The sequence below is a fragment of the Corvus moneduloides genome, chromosome 22 (assembly GCF_009650955.1).
Source record: "Corvus moneduloides isolate bCorMon1 chromosome 22, bCorMon1.pri, whole genome shotgun sequence".
Classification (NCBI taxonomy): Eukaryota; Metazoa; Chordata; class Aves; order Passeriformes; family Corvidae; genus Corvus; species Corvus moneduloides.
In genome coordinates, this window is record NC_045497.1 from 1,308,711 (window position 1) to 1,328,426 (window position 19,716).

Here is a 19,716-nt window from a genome sequence, read left to right on the forward strand (position 1 = left end):
CACAGAGTGTTTCAGGGTGGTTTTTTTTGAGGATGCAGTGCCAGGAGCTCCTGGATGCAGCATCCTGAGGGATCTGGGAGCGGAGAGGGGATGGAGGTCGTGCTGGGCACTGCCTCGGGCTCACTGCTGTGCTCAGAGGCGCTGCCTGGGGACGAGCCAAGGGCTCCTGAGCCAGGAGGGATCTCTGGAGCGGGTTGCTGGTGACATGTGACAGCCAGGCCGTGTCTCAGGGGGGCAGGAACGGGGACTGAGCCAAGGACAGGGACACAGCCCCATCCCCCTGCCTGCTGTGTCCCCAGGGCTCCAGAGCCGTCAGCTCCTGCAGTTCTGGATCCACACACACACACAGAGGGCACTGACTTATCCTCCTTTAAAACCCCTTTAAGGGCTCCCCACAGACACAGGGACGGACACAGAAGTAGTAAATGAGACAGAGCTTTATTAGAAGCTTCCAGCACATTCCATCTGTTGCCCTCCTCACAGAACGGCTCTCAGTGGGCGCACAGCTGCTCTGGCCCACACAGAGCCTGGCCACATCCATCTCCCAGTCCCACGTCTCACTGCCCTCTCCTATCAGCAGTAATCCACGGCCTCCAGCCCACCCTTACACACACACTGAAGTTTCACGGCACTCTCAGCACAAGGAAGGAAACCTCCCCTCTCCTCTTTCGGGACAAACGCCAGCACAGCGTTCCTGCAGAGCTCACAGGCAGCTCCACACTGCAGCTCTGGGCTGATTGCTGCCCTCAGAGCCTCAGTGGGTCTGGTCCCTGAGCGCTCAATCCCACACTGGTGCTGTTACCAGACTGGTGAGGGAAGGAAAATCCTCCTGGATAATGTCCTGGAGGGGTGAGGGAGGCACTGGGGAGAGGGGGGAGACTGAACCATTTCCTTCTCGTTTTTGCCCCCACTTTCCATTCCAGGGCCCCTGGAGCCCTTCCCCAGCCCCACAGGTTCCACACTCCCCCCACCCCACATCTCCCCCAGCCAGACTCTGCCTCTCTAGGACGGGAGGCACACGAGGAAATAAATCAAATATCCAGACCCTTTCCCTGCTGATTGGCACAGCCAAACCTGTCCATGCACTCCTCCCTCCTCTCCAACATCCTCCTGTCCTCTTCCCTGAGACTTCCCTGAGCTCAGCCCTTTCCCTGCTGCCCTTCCCACCCTGTGCATCCCCCGCAGGACCCTCCCTGGCCACCCTTTCCCCCTGTTCTGGCTGTGTGACCCTGCCCGTCCTCCCCCATGGGATGGGGACGTGTCCCTGCAGCAGGTGTCCCGCAGGGACAGACCCATCCGTGCCTCTGGATGCCAGGGCTGCGGTGGCCACGTGCGACAGAAACCTTATCCCAGAGCTGCTGCACTGAGCTGCGACTTCTTGGAGTGAAATCCAAGAGGATGAGCCCTCCTGGAGTGTTCAAACCGGTCATGGGAGCGCTGGGCTCTGCCAAGGGAGCGGCCCCTCCATCCCCTGGAGCTGCCGCCCAGCCCGGGCCTAGCCAAGCTCTTCCCAAAGCCCTCCTTTCCTCCTTCACGGATATCCCAGCTTTTGTCGGGATGAAGCACTCCCCTGCTTTCTCTCGCTGCCACCTCAGCTCCTTCCTGTGCCACCAGGCGACTCCAGCAGGGAGGAGGGACCAGCAGTGCCCTGGAGCAGACCCTGGGCATTCCCGGGAATGGCGCGAGGAGCGTGCAAGGGAAGGGCAGAGCCACCCCTGTCCTGTCCTCTCCTACCGTCAGTTCCTGTCACAGGGAAGGTCCTGCTCCCTGTGCCATCCTGTCCCGCCACGGATGGGGCCGCAGAAGTCTTGGTGCTGGCTCCAGGCTTCTCCCAGTGTCCAGAACAAAGTCCCAGCCTCTGCCTGCGCCGGCCTCGGGCAGCGGCTCCGGCGTGGCCGGGGTTAAGTCCGGGGGTGCCCTTCCCTGACCTGCCGTCGGAAGTAGCGGATGGCTGAGAGGGTGCCGAAACTTGCCAGGAACACTGGAAAAGAGCCCAACACATTCCCACTGTGACTCCGGGTGCTTCTCCCAGACCTCAGGATCTTTCCCCGGGCGTGGGGATCCCAAACTGCTGGGCCTCCCCCGCTCTTTGGGACACAGCGGGGTCACTCCTCACCCTTTCCCAGCCCCCTCCTGCCTTTGCTTTTCATTCCCACCATGAGGAATTTGTTCCCAGTGCGTTCCTAGCTGCCCACAGCCTGACTGGCCACATCCAGTCCCGGAGTTTGGGCACATGGAGACCCCACCATTCCATAAAACACGGCTGTTTTTAGGGGAAATGCTCAAAAGGCTCCACTGGTGATGCGCAGTGTCGGATACACAGATCCAGATGGGAATTTCATGGATTGGGTGGAGCCACGGGTTTGGGTGGAGATTTGATCTTGGATGAAGAAGACATGCTAGAAAAATCTCACCAGGGCTTCAGGGCAGCACCTTCATTTCCTGCTTCTTTTTAAACCAGGAGGATGCCAAGGAAAATCCCATTTTGTGGACTTCCTGTGGATTTTCTGGTCCCAGCCAAAAGCAGAAAATATCCAAAACCCCGGATCAAAAAACGTAGGGACAGAAGAAATAACTGATGGGGATTATAGACAAAGCAAGCTCTGCCCTGTGCTTGCACTCAGTGTCTTTGATTTGGTTTGTAAGAGACGTTAAATTCCCCTGATTCCCAAGCAAAGCTGGCAATCCAAGCCGTGCCTTCAGACTTCCCACCTTATATTCAGACTGGATTCTGATTTATGTGTTAGAGGGACATAAAGAGAGAAATTAACCTTTTAGAGGCCCAAATGCCCAGAGAGAATGGCTCCTCCGGGGCGTGGAACTGCTCCTGCCTCCCTCCTCCTCCCCAGGTTATTCCATCCCGGGGCACGAGGAGCGTATCCCGCTTTCCACACCTTTCCCGGGGCCACGTCCTCCATCCCAAACTCAGTCGCCCAGGAGGAGCAGGCCAAGAGCTGCTTGTGATGATGGCACTGAGCAGCCTTAGCTCAGGAGCTATTCCCAGCCCGGGTGTCAGCTTCCTGGTGACCTTAGCAGGGAACATTCCTCGCCTGGAAAAGCAGCAGGAAGCCTTGATCCCGGCATTTCTTCCCATGGAAGGGCTCTCCAGGGCTGGACCTGCTGCATCCAGGGCAGGAATTGGGAATGCTGCTCGCCCTGAGCCGTTCCCTGCTCATCCAGCGATCCCCACTCCGGGGGGATTCAGTGAATTTGTGTTTCCCCAGCTTCTTCTCTTCCCAGCAGCTTCCAGGTGCTGTGGTTGGAGAGGAGGGGATCCCACAGATCTCTGAGCAGTTGCAGGACTCAGAGCAGCAGGAAGATGCCTCAGCCGAGCTGTGTTCGGGGGGGAAGATTAAGCCTTCCAAGCACATCAGAAAAGCAGGGAATTTTGTTCCAGCTGGGATGAGGGAATCTAAACCTGCTCACTGCAGGCCCTGACAGCACCGATCCCAAGGAAATCCTGACAAACTGGTCCCTGTCAGGGGCTGGATGGAGCAGGACCAAGGCCGTGGATACAGCTCAGCTCCAGCCAGCAGCCACTTTGTAGGGAAAGCACAAAGGAAGCGAGCGGAGGAGACAGAAAGCATGGAAAGCACTTGGGAAAAGCAGGAAAACGCTGCACTTCCCCACAGGCAGCTGCAGGTATAAATATCCCAGCTTTTCTCCCTGCCAAGTGCCCCCCAGAGCCCTTCCCACCCCTCTCCAGGCGGGCACTGTACGTACTGGTCTTCCAGGCATCCGGAGCCTGCAGGTCAGATGTCTTCACGGCCCAGGACGCGAAGGCGCAGAACACGAGGCACATGTCCTTGTGGCTCAGCACCCGGGGGTTCTCTGCTGCCCCTGCCACGAGAGGAGCACGAGCTCTGGGGGCTTTGTGCCACCTCCTCTGCCTCCCCTCCCCACCCTCTGGGACAGCAAATCCCTGGTGCTCCCAGGGAATCGTCCCTGAAGGTGTTTTTGCAACAGAGGTGCAGTCAGAGGGGTCTGGTCAGGGCTCGGGCGCAGTCCCGAAGGACAGTGGCTCATCTGTCACCCCTCTCAGTCTCACACTTTGTTAAAAACCCCAGGGAAATGTTTGTTAAAGCCACCCCAGGCTGCCTCACCACCTCCCTGAGGATCTCCCCAGCTCTCTCTGGAGGCTGGAATTGGGTCTGGGGAGCAGATTTAGGACAGAGCAATTCCTGGGGCCTCGGGCAAGCTCCCCTTGCTGTCACCGAGGTCCTGAGGCGCAGCCAGCTCTGGGACAGCATCCGAGAGTGCTCAGCATCCCTCCGTGCATCCCACCCCACCCCACTCCTGCTCCCTGCCTCCTCCAGGGACGAGGACATCCCTGAGGGCCCGGCGCTCCCTGCCCCGCTGCCGTTCCAGCATGGAACAACTTGCAGGCCTATGTCAAGATCAGGTTCTTCTTGCTCCTACTCATTTGATCAGGCTTTCAATTAAAACCGGCTTGTTAATCAGCTGTGACCACCCCAAAGGGGTTTTTCTCCGTGCAAACAGACTGGAAGCTCGATTTTGAGGCTCCCTTCGGGATGGCTCCCTTGTTGTTTGGGTTTAATATTAACTCTGAGGCTCTGAGCATCATTTAAGCTCAAAGATAAATCCCTGCCTGTCCTCATGGGCCAAACTTCTCCCTTTATTCCCATTTCTCCCACCTGCCTCCAGGAACAGGCAATGTCCAGGTGACCTCTGAGGCCTCTGGAGTGGGTTTTACAATCCCAAATTTTACCTGCTCATGCCTGCAGTGCTGGGGGACCTGGCCAGCAGCACCCGCTTGGCATGGGGACAGAGGGAGGGAGCATCCCAAGGGAGAGCCAGAGGGGACAGAGGGAGCATCCCAAGGGCCAGCCAGGGTGACACAGCCTGGGACATGTCCCTGCAGGGGACAACAGGGTTTACCTCTCAGGGCCAGGGCCGTGCCTGCATCTCCCGGCCACACCTGGGCTCCTCCCAGCGGGACCAGGGCGAGCTTCTCTCCAGATCCTCTGGGCACCAGGGCCTGGGATGCTGGGGCTTGGCCTCCTCCCAGCTGGATTTGCCTTTGCAGCAGGGACTTCAGAGCCCCCACAGCTTTCTTCACCTCGGAGGCCGGAGCCATTGAGAAAATCCCTCTCCAGCCCATCCTGCTCTGGGCTCTCTCTGGGAAGCAATGTCCATACACGTCAGGGATTGGGATAAACACGGTGTCCTTGCCTGCAGCTGGGCTGGGATCCTCCTTTTGCAGCCCAGCGTGGTCCAAGCTGCTGAACTTCTTCCTTTTCCTGTCTTTAGCTTTGCCTTTTTTCCTGCTTCCTTCTGGTTCGTTGAAAAAGTGCTCGTACAGCTCGGGCCAGCAGAATTCCCTTTGCAAGGGGGATTTCCACCCCTCCACGGAGCTCCCCAGCTCGTCCTCCTCCTCCTGGGAATCACAGAACAAGTAATCGTACATCTCGGGCCAGGTCACATCCAGAGAGCTGGGCCTGGCAGAGGCCCCATCGGCAAAGCACAGGGGGCTCATCTCCCTGGGGGTCTCAGCTGCAGCTTCCCAAGGGATCCCAGCCGCAGGAATCGGGGGGATCCCAGCTGTGGGCTCGCACGGGATCTCAATGGCCGGAATCCTGGGGATCTCAGCTGCGGGGATCCTGGGGATGTCGACTGCAGGACTCCCGGGGGTCCCAGCTGCAGGCTCCCAAGGGATCCCCACTGGAGGAATCCTGGGGATCCCAGCTGCAGCTTCCCAAGGGATTGCTACAGGTTTCCTGGGAATCACAGCTGCAGGCTCCCAAGGGATCCCAGCTGCAGGAACTGCAGGGATCTCTGAGGGCTTCCTTGGAATCTCAGCTGCAGGAGCTGCAGGGATCTCAGCAGCAGGAATTCCAGGGATCTCTGCAGGTTTTCTGGAGATCTCAACAGCAGGAATTCCAGGGATCTCTGCAGGTTTTCTGGAGATCTCAACAGCAGGAACTCCAGGGATCTCTGCAGGTTTTCTGGAGATCTCAGCAGCAGGAACTCCAGGGATCTCAGCTGCAGGCTCCCCCCCAGCCCCCTCAGCAGCATTCCCTCCAAAGGCTGCCGCGCTCCCGGGCTGGAGAGGCTTCCCTGGCATCTCCTGGCACGCCTGTCCTGGAACAGCCGCGGCTCCGTCGCCAGGGACCACTGGGACACTGTCACGTACGCCCGAGCCACCGGCCTGCGCCGCCTTGGGGTGCTTGGTGGCCTTTGTCTTCCCTGGGGACTGCGCCCCCGGCTCCTTCCCCCTCTGCTTCGGGGCAGCAGTCCCGGGATCGCCGCCATCCACGCCAGGGCCGGGCACTGACCGCTTGCTGTCCGCAGCCTCCTCGCTGCCCAGCCTCACCAGCGCTCCCTTGGCCGCCTTCTCCTTCCCTCTGCCCTTCCGAGGGGACATCGGCGAGCCCGGGGGTGCCTTCCCGGCCCCCGCCGCGCCCGGTGCAGGGTCCCTGTCCCCCTCGGTGGCGCTGGCTCCGCGCTGCCTGCGGCTCTTCTTCGGCTGCGCCGGCACCTTGGGCCTCACCACGCTGGGGGATCCGCCCGGCGAGCTCGGCTCCGTGCCCGCCCGCTCCTCCTCCTGTGCCACCCTGGGCACCGTCCCCGGTGACGGGCTCGGGGGGTCCCCGGCGGGTCCCCGCACTCCGGGCTCCGACGGGACAGCGCTGGCAGAGCCCTTCCCGGCCGGTCCCTCCGGGGAGGCAGAGGCTGCTGGAGCCTCCGGCTGTGCCACCACCGCCGGCTGTGCCACCACCGCCGGCTGTGCCACCAGGGCGCTGCCACGGGCTCGTCCCCCTCCTGCATCCCCTCCCTGCTCGGGGGGCTCCATGGCCTGGCCGCCTCCGGCCGCTCCTTTTTCCGCCGCCGCGTCCTGCCCGGGGCTGCCCTGGGCTGTGCCACCGGCCGGAGTGGCCGCGGGTGGCCGTGGCGGCTGCCTCCTTTGGGCGCTGGGCATGGCAGCGGGTGACCGGCACCTGGGCTCGTCGCTGTCACACAGGATCCTCCCGACAGAGCCCGGCTCTGCTTCGTCCTCGCTGCCCGACAGCAGCTCCGGCAGGGAGAGGTGGCCACGCTCCGGCCAGCGCGGGGCGGTGTCACCGGCCACCCCCCGTGGGGCAGGGCTACCCGTGCCAGCCGCTGGCTCGCTGCCCGGCCTGGCCGCGGTCAGCCCGGCGCTGCTGCGGGGACAGTCCCGTCCCGAGGCGTCCCCTTGCTCAATGTCACTGAGGCACTGCTCCTCGGCCGTGGCCAGCGAGGCCGGCGCCAGGCTGCACTCCTCGGAGGCCTGGAAGAACTCAGCCCATTCCCGGTCGTTCAGCTGGATGCTGTACTCGAAGTTATCCATGCCTGCAGCAGGGGAGCAGGGATAGGTCAGGGACGAGGGGGTGGCACCGGTGTGGGCAGACAGAGGCGAGGTGCGTGCCCCCAGCCCTTCCTGCCAGTTCCTCCTTTCATCCTCGCTCATCCTCACTCGTGTCCAGCTGAAACCCAGCTGGAAATTCCAGCTCCTGGCAGCCTCAGCAGGATGGGGATGGCTGTGCTGGACCACAGCCCTGCCAGCAGTGAGAGGGGACAGTGCCACCACCCTCTGCTCCCCAGCATGGCAGCCCCGGGGCTTTGGGATTCTCCCCACAGCTGCACAGGGGGCTTGGTGCTCTCTCCAGAGTTAGAGCAGGTTTGGGGTTCTCTCCACAGCAGCACCACACATCACACCCCCCCCTTTCCTACTCCTTTTGCCACTTTAAAAGCTGGGATTGATGTTCCCGAGCATTCCTGCCACGGCCTCCCGAAGCTCAGCGCAAACAGGACATTCCAGCAAAGCCACGGCAGCAGCCCCGTCCTTCCCGCGGGCCTGGGGAGGGAGGAGCAGCACAGCCCCGGGGGGATCCGGCAGCAGGAGAAGCAGGGAGCTGACAAAGCCCATCCTACCTGTCCCCCAGCCCCAGGCGGGGACGGAGCCATTCGAGGAGCCACGCAGGAAAACCCTCCCGGCACAACATGATGCCGAACCCTCGGCGGGGGCAGGGAGCCCGGCTGCAGCTCAGATCCATTCAAGGGCTAAAAATAGACCCCCCCCTCCCTCCCCGGTGTCACTTGAGATCCCGGTGCCGCGGCCCGGAGAGGGCAGGCCCATATATAGAACTGGTGGGGGACATGCCAGGGTGCCAGCCAATGCGTGACTGTGCCACAGCCACGTCTGGGGGCACTGGGACCACTGCCGGTGCCCACTGCTCCTTTCTGGGGTTGCTCCATGGGGTGGCCAGCAGGGAAGGGGGACAGGCCACGGAGCTTCCAGCCTTTGGCACAGCTGGGTGGCAATGACTGTTCTTTTTCCCACAGAGCCACTTTGCCTTAGTCACCCTCTCCAGGATGACACAAAATCACCTCAGGGGCAGGGTTCACCTATTTCGGGCACTCCCAGGGCATTTATTGCCGGCCTGCTGCAGGGTGACATCAGGAGATCAGAGCCAGCATCACGGTCTTGTGACAAACCTCGCAGGGTGTGTGGCACACGTCCCGCGCCACCCAGGGCCACCTGGGCCACGTGCTGTGGGGAGCCTCGGGCTGCAGGCTCAGGGGCAGCCTGGCACGGGCCACTGACACGGTGGCCAAGGGTGGCCTGGCAGGTCACAAAGCGAGGCAGAAATAGCCCTCAGCTCCCATGAGCCCCGGAGCCTTCCTCCCACCTTCCTGCCCCCGCACGCCCTCCCCGTCCCAGGGCCAGAAATAGCTGCCCTGAAGGAGCAGGGAGAGTGACCCCAGCACTGCCCCAGGCCCTGCTGCCCCCCATCACCGCCCCGAGGCTCCAGCCACCCCCTCGGCCACCAGGACACCCCAGCTGGACATGGCCACGGCCAGGGGTGGGGATGCCATGGGAGCTGAGAGGGACCCCGTGGGCTCTGCATCCCCTTTGGGGGGTCCCACCAGCTCTGCGCCTCCCAGGGCCAGGTGCTGGCCAAGCCCCCCTGCCCACCCCAGGGAGCCGGGGGCAGCGCCTGGCTCTGTCCCCACAGGCAGGGGACAGCGGGGCCCGTGTCCCGCCCGGCCGTCCCGCGGGATGGAAGCTCCCCGTCGTGGCTGCTGTCCCGCACTGCACGGCGAGCAGAGAGCCAGGACAGCCCAGCCCAGCAGCAGCTGGAGGAAATAATGCCCAGGCCACGCTTCCCGCGTCCAGCCCGGAAAACATGGAAGGAAAGAGGCGCTGCCTCCCCATCCTATCTCGATCTGGCTACGCCCTGCTCCCCCCGCACGCCTCGCAGACGCACAAGGGAAACCAGCTGGCTTCCTTTCCTGGGCTGCAGCCGACTTCCTTCCCTCCGAGCCGGGGTTTAGCCAGAGGAACCTTCCAGCTCCGCCTGCAGGGACCACGAAAGGGGCAGAGGCAGCAGACGGGGCCGGGGGCCGCGTTATGGGTGCCGCTCTGGAGCCCGGCTGCTCGGCCACAGGAACTGCGCCACACGGCCCAGCCGGGGACACCAAGGAGTCTGCGAGCAGGAGACAGCCCAGGATTTCTCTGCCTGGCCAGGGAGAAGCCCACACGGCGCCCGTGGGGAAATGACGCCTCAGCCGCCACTTCCCGTCCTTTTGGGGGGGGCCAGAAAAGCCCAGCGTGGCCTTCAAGGGCACGTCCCGCTGTCCCTGAGCCCCACAGGTGGCAGAGGGGCATCGTGCCACCTTGCTGAGGACCTTTAGTGGCAGTGGACAGCCCATGGCCCGTTTCCTTCTTGGCTCTCGTGCCTCTCCGGGATTCCTGGCTCCAGCTCTCCGGTGCCAGCTGCTGGGATGCTGCTGGGCTGCTCCGGCCCCATCCTGTGGATGGCACCCAGCACCTCCAGGATGGATGTTGTGGGACTGAGGACGTGATATAAATAACCAATGTCACCTGTAATGAGAGAAGGGCCCGAAATAAAGCAGCAGATGTAGCCCCCCTGTGCCTGGCGTGGGAGAAACTGCTGGGATCAAGGGCATGGAAAAGGCAGGAAAACTGGGAGCGCCATGGAGGGCACTTCCTTTGGGGTAGAGCCCCCTTCTGTGGCTCCAGGCTCAGCTTTCACTGCTCCCAGTGTAAAGGGTCCTCAATTTCTGGGAAAGTAGCTCTCAGGGCGAAGTGGAATAATTCCCTTCCGACCCAGGAAACTCCATTTGGGAAAATCCTACCTTCGTGCAGCTTTTCAAACAGCGCTGGAGCATCGCGAGCGTGGGGGTTTGGCTGAGCTCCCCGGGAGACAGGGCAGACAATGCAGAGAAATGTGGGTTTGATTAGGAAGATCCTCCCTGCCCTGATCTACACCCATCTCATGCTGTGCGCCAGGGCGGGAAGGGAGAGATTGTAGGGAAAACAGTGGAAAAAAATAGAATGGAAAAAAATCTGTCCACAGCTTCAGGAGCAAGACAACCTTGGCCCTTGCTGCTTGCCCGGGACAGAGAGGTTTATTTGTGATTATTTTCTCTCATCTTTCTTCCGTTTCAGCTGGATGATCCCTGAGCCTCGGGCACTGACAGCAGCGGCCTTGTCTGCCCTTGTCCAGCTGCTCCCTGGACACTCGTCCTGTGCTCTCCCCAGCCCTCCCACCCCGTGATCTGCCCCTGATCTGATCCATTCCCTCCTTTCCATAAATTCCTGCGAGGCACAGCCTGTCACAGGGACAGCTCAGCCCCCGGGATCAGGGAACGCCGAGCTGCTCACGTCCAGCTCCTACCCTGCCCACGGCCAGGAGACCTCCCTGGGGATGGGAACAGGGGAAAGAACAGGAATTCCGATCTACCGCAGGGAAAGCCTGGGAGGAACAGCTCCGTGCTGAGGAAAGGGTTAACCCTGCAGTGAAACTCCGAGTGCAGCAGAGCCGGAACCACCCGTCTGGTTCTGCTGGTTTGGGGCAGGTGAGCAGCAATTATCACCCCCAAACCACCCGAGCTCCGCACTGGTTTTACTCAAACGCTTTAACTTTTTTTTTTTTTCTGGTTTTGGTTTGGTTTTTGGTTTGTTTTTTTTTGCCTGAAACTCGCTCCCCAGGCTCTGTTAAAATTCCAGCCCATGCTCCCCGAGCCGCCAGCAGCGGGCTCATGCAAAGGTCACACTCGGCTCACTTGAAACGCGGCCCGCACTCGCCTGAAACTCTGCCAAGCTCTTCCCAAAGCTCGGCTCCTGGCCGGAGTTTCGGGTTGCTAATCCAAGTCTCGCCGGGTTTCAGATTCCTCCTCAAGCTTTGCCTTCGCTCGCACAAGAACAGCTCCGGGCTGCAGCCGCTCTGCCGGCGGGACCCCTCCGGCCGGGCCAGGGCGGCAGTGCCAGGGGTGGGGGTGGCAGCGCCAGCCACCTCCGAGGAGAGGGAAAACACAGCAGGGAGATGCCTGAGAGGCACAGGGATGGGCTCAGGATCCGGGAGCAGGGAGGCACTGTCCCTGGGGACAGGGTCTGCAAGTCCCCAGCGTTGTCTGGACGGGCAGGGGCTGTAGGACAGTGTCCCCTGTGCCAGAGCTGTCCCCAGGTGCAGATCCCGGCAGGATGAGCCAAAGGGCTGCAGAGGAACTGCTCAGAGAAGCTGTGGCTGCCCCTGGGAGTGTCCAAAGCCGGGCTGGACATGGCTTGGAGCAGTGTGGGATAGTGGAAGGTGTCCCTGCCATGGCAGGGGTGGGACTGGGTGAGCTTTGAAGTCCTTCCAACCCAAACCATTCCATGATTCCATGACTCTGTGTAGCACAGTAACACCATGGCCTGGGTGGCTGTGGCGCTCCTGGCTCGGGGACAGCAGCTCTAGGGCCAGGTGACCACTGCCATGTCCGAGCCACCTCCCTTCCCATGCTGTCCACTGAGGTGAGACAAGCTCTACCCAAGCAGAGAAAGCTATTCTCTCTATTCTCTCTATTCTCTTTATTCTCTTTATTCTCTTTGTTCTCTTTTATTATTCTATTATTAACCTCTATTGTTATTCCATTATTCTTCTATTTATTCCTTTTTTTTTTTTTTTTTTTTTTTTTTTTTTTTACAAGTCCCAAAAAGAGGCCTCTGGGCTGACGTTTCAGCTCCCGGGAATCCATTTCCCCCCCGCCCCGAATCCAACAGGATCAGGGTTTTACCTGTGCGCTCCTTTTCCCTGCCGTTTCCACTAGATGTCACTTACAGCCACGAAGTCAGCGGTTTCCCGGGATTTTTAACCTCCTCTCCGGAGGGTAAAATCCTCTGCAGCGGGTCTGTGGGAATCCTAAAAACGCTTGGGTGTGCAGAACAGAGGGGCTGTGGCGGCACCGGAGCAGCCAGGGCTGCAGCCATTCACTCACTGCTGGTAAAATCCCTGGCGAAGGTCTGCTCCCAGAGCCATGGAATCATGGAATATCCTGAGCTGGATCATTGGTGCAGCTCCTGGCCCTGCACAGACACCCCAACAATCCCAGCCTGTCCCTGGCAGCGCTGTCCAAACGCTCCTGGAGCTCTGGCAGCCTCGGGAATGTCACCATTCCCTGGGGAGCCTGGGCAGTGCCCAGCACCCTCTGGGGAAGAACCTTTCCCTAAAATCCAACCTGAACCTCCCCTGGCACAGCTCCAGCCATTGCCTGGGTCCTGTCCCTGCCACCAGATCAGTGCCTGCCCCTTGTGAGGAAGCTGCAGTGAGGTCTCCTGGGACCATGAGCTGCATTCCTGGGCCACCCCTTTGTGTCCTCCCTCTCCTGCACCCAACACGACGCGAGGGACAGCGGCTGCTTTGGGATGGAAGGCACTGGTGGCCACCATGGCCACCACCCTGGCCACCAGGAGCAAGGACAGGCTCTGGAATGAGACAGAGAAAGGGAGAAGGAGCTGAGGCTTGGCCAAGCTCTCCCCTCCCTGCTCTGGCTGCGGGCCTGGAAAGGGCAACGGGAGCGGGAGCGGCAGCCCCAGCTCCGCTCGCTGTCCGAGCGCTGATTAACGATGTTTTGGGTTGAAAGGGCCTCTCCTCTCAGCCCAGCCCCAAACACAGGCTGTTCCACATCCGCAGGGCCCTGCCAGCCTGCGAGGTCCTGAGTTCCTCGCTCTGGCACTGCCCACCCCCGTCCCAGCAGCTCCAGTTCCCGGCTGGACGGGCACCGCGGCTGTGCTGTTGTTGTAACTCCGGCACGTCAGTCCCTGCGCTGATCCCGGCCTGATCCCGGCCTGATCCCGGCCCACCCACTGCCAGCAGCTTCAAAGAGCGGGGACCAGGTCAGGTTGCAAACACAACAGAGCCGGCAGCTCCCCGCACACGCTCAGCCCCTCTCCCGCCGCAGTCCCTGCTCCAGGAGTGCTCCAGCCTGGCTTGGATTAAAGCAGAGCCGAGGACATTCATTAACCCTCTCAATTCCGAGGCTCTGAAGTGGGAATCCCCAAATGCTTGGGGAGCTGCACCCCGCTCTGCCCACGGGAAGGGTTTCCAAGCCCCCCGTGGCTGTGCCAGCAGCAAGGGACGGTGACACGGTGCCAGCTGTGCAGGAGGGAGCTGTGCCAAGAGCAGCATCAGGCTCAGCCCCAAGGCCTGATGAGTCCAAATGCCACTGTCACAAAAGCTCCAGCTCTCTGCCAGCTGACGGCTCCCAAGGACCTGAGGACATCATCCCCTGATCCCAAAATCCACCACCTTGGCTCACCTGGGAATGGAAAGCTCCGATCTGAACAGAGCTTCCTTTAATTTGTTTCCACATTTTTGAATACAAAACCCACAGAGGATCACAGGCAGCCCTGATCTCCTCAGGCTGGAGGTTTTTACAGAGGTTTCTGAGGCAGAATTAGGATTAGAACAACTCTGGATTATCCATTCCAGCGCCTCGGGCAGTGTCTGTGCTGGGGGCTCCCAGAGCTGGGGCAGAGCAGCAAAAGTAAAAACCCAGAGCTGGGACAAACCATGGAATCCTGGAATGGTTTGGGCTGGAAGAAAGCTCAGTTCACGGACACGGTCAGCACGGACACCTTCCACTGCCCCAGGCTGCTCCAAGCCCCGTCCTCGGACACTTCCAGGGATGGGGCAGATCTGTGCCAGGGCCTCCCCAGCCTAAATTTCTCCCTAAATTCTTCCTTTCCCTCCTGCAAGAAAAGGCCTGGGTCTCTCTGTTGGTTCCATCATCCCCCTCTCCACATCCCGACTTTTCTAAGAGCCCTCGTGGCACCGTGGGCCGGGCAGGAGCCCTGGCTGGGACAATCAGCTCCGGGGTAATTGCCCAGACAGCGCCTGGAGCCAGCGAGGGGCTCCTGGAAAGAGGCTGAAGCAGAGTCAGGCAGCAGCTGAGGCTGCTCCTGCACCTTTTTTATTCCTCCCCCGGGGCAGAGAGGCTCAGAAACTCCCGGCATGGGACCAAGGCTCCCCTGCTCTGGCATCTTAACAAGAAGCAGCTGCTCGAGGCAGAGTGAGGAGCCGCACAAGGAAAAGGCCCCGCTGCATTAATTAAAGGTCACGGGGCCATTCCAGAGGCTTCCCAATTACCTCTGGAAGAGTGTGGCTAATGTGAGATAATGATGTCATCCAGCCACTAATGAGGCAGGTTATCCAAACCCCCAGCCCCCCGCGGCCCCCTCCCCGCCAGCATCTCCAGGACGAGCCAGAGGGAAAAGGGCCACTCTTCCCTCTCCACCTTTTCCTTAAGGACGCTGGATAATGGAGCCAGGGGAGGCAGGAGGAGAGGCCACAGCCCTCTTTGAGTTTTTTGTGCCAAGGAGCAGCTCGGCAAGGCCCCTTCTCCTCTGGAATTGCCCCTCGGGAGTGATGTCAACAGGATATTGTGCGGCGCTGACCCCGCTGCTGCCTCAGTGCTCGGGCCAAGCCCAGCCCCATTAGCGCTCCTTAATTGATCGTAATTGGGAGGTGCAAATCTGCTCCTGCTCTGGAAGGATCCAGCCCTTCCACTCCGTGTGCTCCCGGAGCAGGGAAGCAGCACTGGATGGGGAGAAGGACCACCAGCTCCTCCCTCAGCATCCCTCAGGGCAGGAGGAAAAGTGTCCTGGGGCTGTGTCCAGCCAGGGGACACAAAATCCCGGTGGGACTGTCCCCTCTGAGGAGCAGCCATGTCCTCACCTCCTCTCCCTCACCTCCAAGGGGTCCTGGGTCAATATTGGCTTGGGAGGCAGACAGAAAAAGTGCTGGAATGCTTCAATCCCTGCAGCAGGCGGGGGGTGCAGGACAAAACGCTGGGACAGGGATTGAAGGCAGGCCACAAATGGGAAAAAAAGCCACAGGGTGCCAGTTCTTGGAGTGGGACGGGGGGACAGAGAGCCAGGGGAGCCCCCAAAATAAAACAAACAGTGCCAACAGCTGGAGCTGAGAGAGGTGTCCCTCCCCAGCTCCAAACCGGGAAGAGGTGCAGCTGAAAACTGGGATGAGAGGCTGAATGTGCTGGGAGAAGCCAGTCGGGCTCAGCCTCTCTCCTGGGGAGATGGGACATGGCAAAGGGATAAGCCGGGGTGAAGGGCTGCTTGTTTTCCAGCTGCTGGACCCAGCTTTGGGATCCAGGAGGTTTCTGAAGCAAAGGGGGCCCTTCCCCAGCGTCCCCCAGCCTGCAGGGATGCCAGGGGCTCCTCTCTGTCCATGGCACACTCCCCTCGATGACACCAGAGCTCTGCAGCAGCCCCGGGAACGAGGGAGGAGCTGCACAGCTGGATGAGCTGCACGGCCTCAGCTGCAGCTGCCGGTGGCATCCACACCACGAAACGGCACCGGGAATATTCCCCAGGGCTCTGCAGGGCAGGAGAGGTTCCTGCGGCCAGGCTCGTGCAGAATTGGTGTGACAGAGACAGAGAGCTCAGCCCTGCCCGGCTGCTCCCTCCTGGGCAGGATGGATCCGGTGTGGGAGCCTCGGGAAGGGATCAGGGTTTATCAGCAGCTTCTCCTTGGCCTCTCCCCATGGTTTCCTGCTGTTTGCTCAGGTAGTTTCTGCAGCAGCCCTGATTTGTTTCTGTCCCAGGTCTCCTCTTTCTCCAGGTGCTGGGTTTGCCTTTCTGGATCTCTTTTTCCAGACCAGGCGCTTCTTTCCAACCGAGCCAACGGCAGGGGAGGCAGCACAAAGGAGACATCAGGAGCCCTTGCCCTGAGCCTGATCCACCTGCAGGGCTGCTGGGAGGGACAAAACAGGAGGGACAGAGGCAGGAGAAGCAATTCCTGCTCTTCCTGGGGAGTTGGGAAGTCTTTCCTAACTCAGGCTTGGCAAAGCCCTCCCAGGCCCACACCAAGGAGCTGCTGCCACAAATGGAGTTTCCTGGGGATAAACTGCAGTGACCCCATCTCCAGAGGAGCTGCTGAGCTCAAACCGGATCCAAACCCGGAGTGTTTGGGAGCAGGAGCTGCCAGCTGCGATTTGTCAGGGAACAGACAGCACATGACTGGGGTGAGAGCACTTGCAGGGGGAGGCAGAGGTGGAGGGAGCAGGAATCTCGGAGCTCTCCCAGGAAGGCAGCGCTGAGGAGCGCCGGGGTTGTTCATTATCTGCAGCTTTCATCCCTCCCACATCCTGCACGGCAAAAGAAAAAGTCGTCAGGGCAAAGTGAACATGGGCGGGAGGGAGAAAAGAGATGAAAAGAGTAAAAAGGCAGGAGCAGGAGGAGCAGAGGGTGAAGCAGGATCCGGCTTTTCCAGAGGGAGGGTGCCAGGGCCAGGCTGGCACAGCCTTGGCTGATAAGGAGCTTTCTGCCCACCAGGATCCCAAGAATTCCCACCCAGGCTCCGGCAGCCAAGGGGTGGGGTATTTTCCCTCTGCCAGCACGATGACATCTGCTGCAGGAATTCTGCTCCCCTGGCTCCCCCAGGCTGGGTGGGATTTTTCCATGCACTTACGGATCAGCCTAAATCAACAAAATCCCTGAACGTGCAGTAAAGGAAGAGACTGGGAAGGGCTGGAGTACTAAACCCTGACCTTTGCTAATCCCCCGGCAATAACTGCAGGCGAGAAGTTTGCTGCAGGCACTGGCAGACTTTGCTCTCCCCACGGGCAGCGTTTTTAACCTTCAGAGCAGCCGGGCTTTGCTGTCAGCCCGGAGCAGCAGCTGTGGGGCTGGGAACGGCTGTGGGAGCTGGGAGCTGCTCCCGGTACGATCCCAGCACTGTCTGGCCACAGGGCTAGGGCTTCCAGGGAAGCTGGGATGTGCTGCTGGCCCCTCAGGGGACCTTCTGCGAGCAGCAGCACCTCCCTGTGCTGACTTCTCCGTTTCTAAAAATGGGGATAACGAGGCTGAGGCCTTGGCGGTGTTGCTATAAAAAACAATCCCTGTGCGGCAGCTGGAGTGCTTACAGCGGGCTGGGAAGGTGCTCCTGCTTCCAACCAAAATATGGGTGTTCTGAGCAAATTCCCTGGCCCATCCGGTGGCATCAGGACCCTCACTCGCGAGCCAGGCCCAGCCTTGGTTCCAGATTTCGGGTCCCTGGTGTCCCTCCTTGGCCACGGTGCAAACCCTCGCCTGTGGCAGCACTCAGAGCATCTCCAGCTTGGAGAAATAAATAGAGAGTGGCAAAGCTGAGCAACACCTGCTGCAAACCCAGCCCAGCCCTCCTCCTCCTCACCCAGACCCACCACGGGGCAGCCCCTGGCCCACGGCCAGGCAGGAGCAGAGCTTCTGCTTCCCGCTGGGAATATTCCTGTCCAGATCCACGATCTGTCAGCCCTGGCACGCTCTGCCCTGGCAGGGAAGCTGTGCAGAGGTGTTTGCATCAAAACAAGAGGCAGATGGAGCGGTCTGAGGCTGTCCTGGGGCTCAGCGCAGCAGAACACCTGCACGACCCAGCTCGGGGCTGCCTGAGGACAAAATCCAAAGCCTCGAGCATGGATGCAGGATTCCCGCTGGACCAGTCCGGATGCCCGCCCCCAAATGCTTCAAAAGGCAATAAAATCGCTGAGGGGTGAGCAGATGTGCCGTGTCACGGGGCTCGAGGGCACAGCGAGACCCAGCCCGGTTTCCCCGTGCCCTGAGCCTGTCGGGTTCTAATCGGTGTCACCGCTTCCTGCTGCATCCGTGTGGGGACAGACACGGTGACTCAGGGAACGGAGTGACTCATCCAAAGCCTGCCCAGGTCCGTGCTGATGGAATCGCTTCCTCAATGCCGCTTTCTGCGGGCACGGGCCCGGCCCGCAGCTTCGCAACCCCTCTGCCTCCTCCGTCCTGCGATCCGCCCCGGAGCCCGGCTATAAAACCGGGAAGGGCTTGTTTTCCTTTGGGAGCTGCACCCGGCTCCTCTTTAAAGCAGAAAATAAACACCGAGTCTGTCGCCTCTGAGTTATGGGCGAGTTTAGAGGCTGCAAGTGTGAAAAAGTTAATTGCCTGACACCCCAGTTAATCACCCGAGTGCTCCGGTCACTCCGCGGGGCTGTGCCAGGGCCACCCCCGAGGGGCGGCTGGTGTCAGACCTGTCACCATCCCCAAGTGCCCCTGCAGGAGGGTGCCCGCGCCTGTCTCTGCTCGCCGGACTCTTGCCCAACCACCCGGGTGTTGCAATCCCGGCCCCAGACACGGCAGCTCGGAGGGTTTTGTGCTCATGTGGATTTGCACGAGTAGGGGGGTGGAGAGGAGAGAAAAACCCACTTGGTGGCTTTCTTTGAACCCCCTGGGATGTTTGCAAAGCCATCAGCGAGTGATGCCTGCCCGGGACCCCCGGGGCTCGCACGGGGCTGGGGGTGGATGGAGCACGGGGAGTTTCCATCCCGAAAGTGGAAAACAAGGATTAGGGAGCACGGTTGTTCCCCTCGTGAGGTAAATAACGTGTGCAGCACGGGGAGTTCCCATCCGGAAAGCGAAACCCATGAATTACAGAGCACAGGGAGTTCCCATCCCTAAACTAAAACACAACCACGCGACACCAGCGAGTTGCCGCGGGTGGATTCCCCCTCCCAAGGAAAAATTTTCCAGGCGGCCCCTGCGTGCCCTACCCAGGGCCCCTGGAGCCAGGCACAGCGGAGCTCTGGCCTGATTTCATCCCGGGATTCGTGTCTGTGCCGGGGCGGCGCTGGTGGCTCTGCTGGTTCTGGTTCATGTTAAGCACAGCGCTAATGGGATCCGTGTGACCGCGCCGCTCCTCGCAGGAACAGCCCCGAAACTGACGGGAACACATCTGCCAGGGAGCCTGCCTGCAGTTTGTCACTCCCGAGGAGCCCGGCGGGCAGTGCCAGCCTGGGCAGTGCCGCCCTGGGCAGTGCCAGCCACGGGCGGCCAGCAGGGATCCTCCGGCGGCTCCTTCCCGTTCCCGGGAGCTGCTCTGGGTGGGATTAGCGGCTCCCGGGGGAGCTGCCGGGCTTTGGAGCAGCAGCACATCCCCGCTTCGGGGAGCTCCCCCTCCGCAGCAGCCGCAGCCGCGCGTCCCTGCGCGTGTGAGCGCACGTGAGGAGCGGGGGGCAGCGCAGCGAAGGGGCTGGGCAGGGATGGGGAGCGGGGCAGGAGGTTTGGAGCAGGGCAGGCAGGGCAGGAAAGGCTGGAGAGCCAGGGGAGGAGGTTTGGGGAGCAGGGGAGTAGGGCAGGAAGAGCTGGAGAGGCAGGGGAGGAGGTTTGGGGAGCAGGGGAGTAGGGCAGGAAGAGCTGGAGAGGCAGGGGAGGAGGTTTGGGGAGCAGGGGAGCAGGGCAGGCAGGGCTGGAGAGCCACGGGAGGAGGTTTGGGGAGCAGGGGAATAGGGCAGGCAGGGCTGGAGAGCCAGGGGAGGAGGTTTGGGGAGCAGGGGAGTAGGGCAGGAAGAGCTGGAGAGGCAGGGGAGGAGGTTTGGGGAGCAGGGGAGCAGGGCAGGCAGGGCTGGAGAGCCACGGGAGGAGGTTTGGGG

The 19,716-nt window shown here is 61.0% G+C and overlaps 1 protein-coding gene across 3 annotated transcripts; it reads right to left on the reverse strand.

The window, feature by feature from the left end:
- Positions 1–419: 419 nt before the first annotated feature.
- Positions 420–10,258, reverse strand: PERM1 (PPARGC1 and ESRR induced regulator, muscle 1). Of its 3 annotated transcripts, XM_032131826.1 has the most exons (5): positions 10,144–10,258; positions 7,915–9,868; positions 4,900–7,332; positions 3,724–3,840; positions 420–1,981 (listed from the first exon to the last, which is right to left on the reverse strand). In XM_032131826.1, the coding sequence occupies exons 3-5, from the start codon at positions 7,328–7,330 to the stop codon at positions 1,902–1,904; spliced, it is 2,628 nt and encodes an 875-aa protein (XP_031987717.1). In that variant the 5' UTR covers positions 7,331–7,332; positions 7,915–9,868; positions 10,144–10,258; the 3' UTR covers positions 420–1,901. The 3 variants fall into 3 exon arrangements, with proteins under 3 accessions (XP_031987717.1, XP_031987716.1, XP_031987715.1); XM_032131825.1 differs by lacking the exons at positions 7,915–9,868; positions 10,144–10,258 and having other exon boundaries at positions 4,900–5,953; positions 5,999–7,906; XM_032131824.1 differs by lacking the exons at positions 7,915–9,868; positions 10,144–10,258 and having other exon boundaries at positions 4,900–7,906.
- Positions 10,259–19,716: the final 9,458 nt, after the last annotated feature.

Excerpts from the sequence above, each read along its gene's own strand:
- PERM1 (XM_032131824.1), bottom strand. The coding sequence starts at position 7,450 with ATGAGCGAGGATGAAAGGAGGAACTGGCAGGAAGGGCTGGGGGCACGC. Across the intron at positions 3,841-4,899 it reads CACGGCCCTGGCCCTGAGAG|GGGCAGCAGAGAACCCCCGG; the intron begins GTAAACCCTGTT and ends CTCTCGTGGCAG. Across the intron at positions 1,982-3,723 it reads TCCGGATGCCTGGAAGACCA|TGTTCCTGGCAAGTTTCGGC; the intron begins GTACGTACAGTG and ends GCTCTTTTCCAG.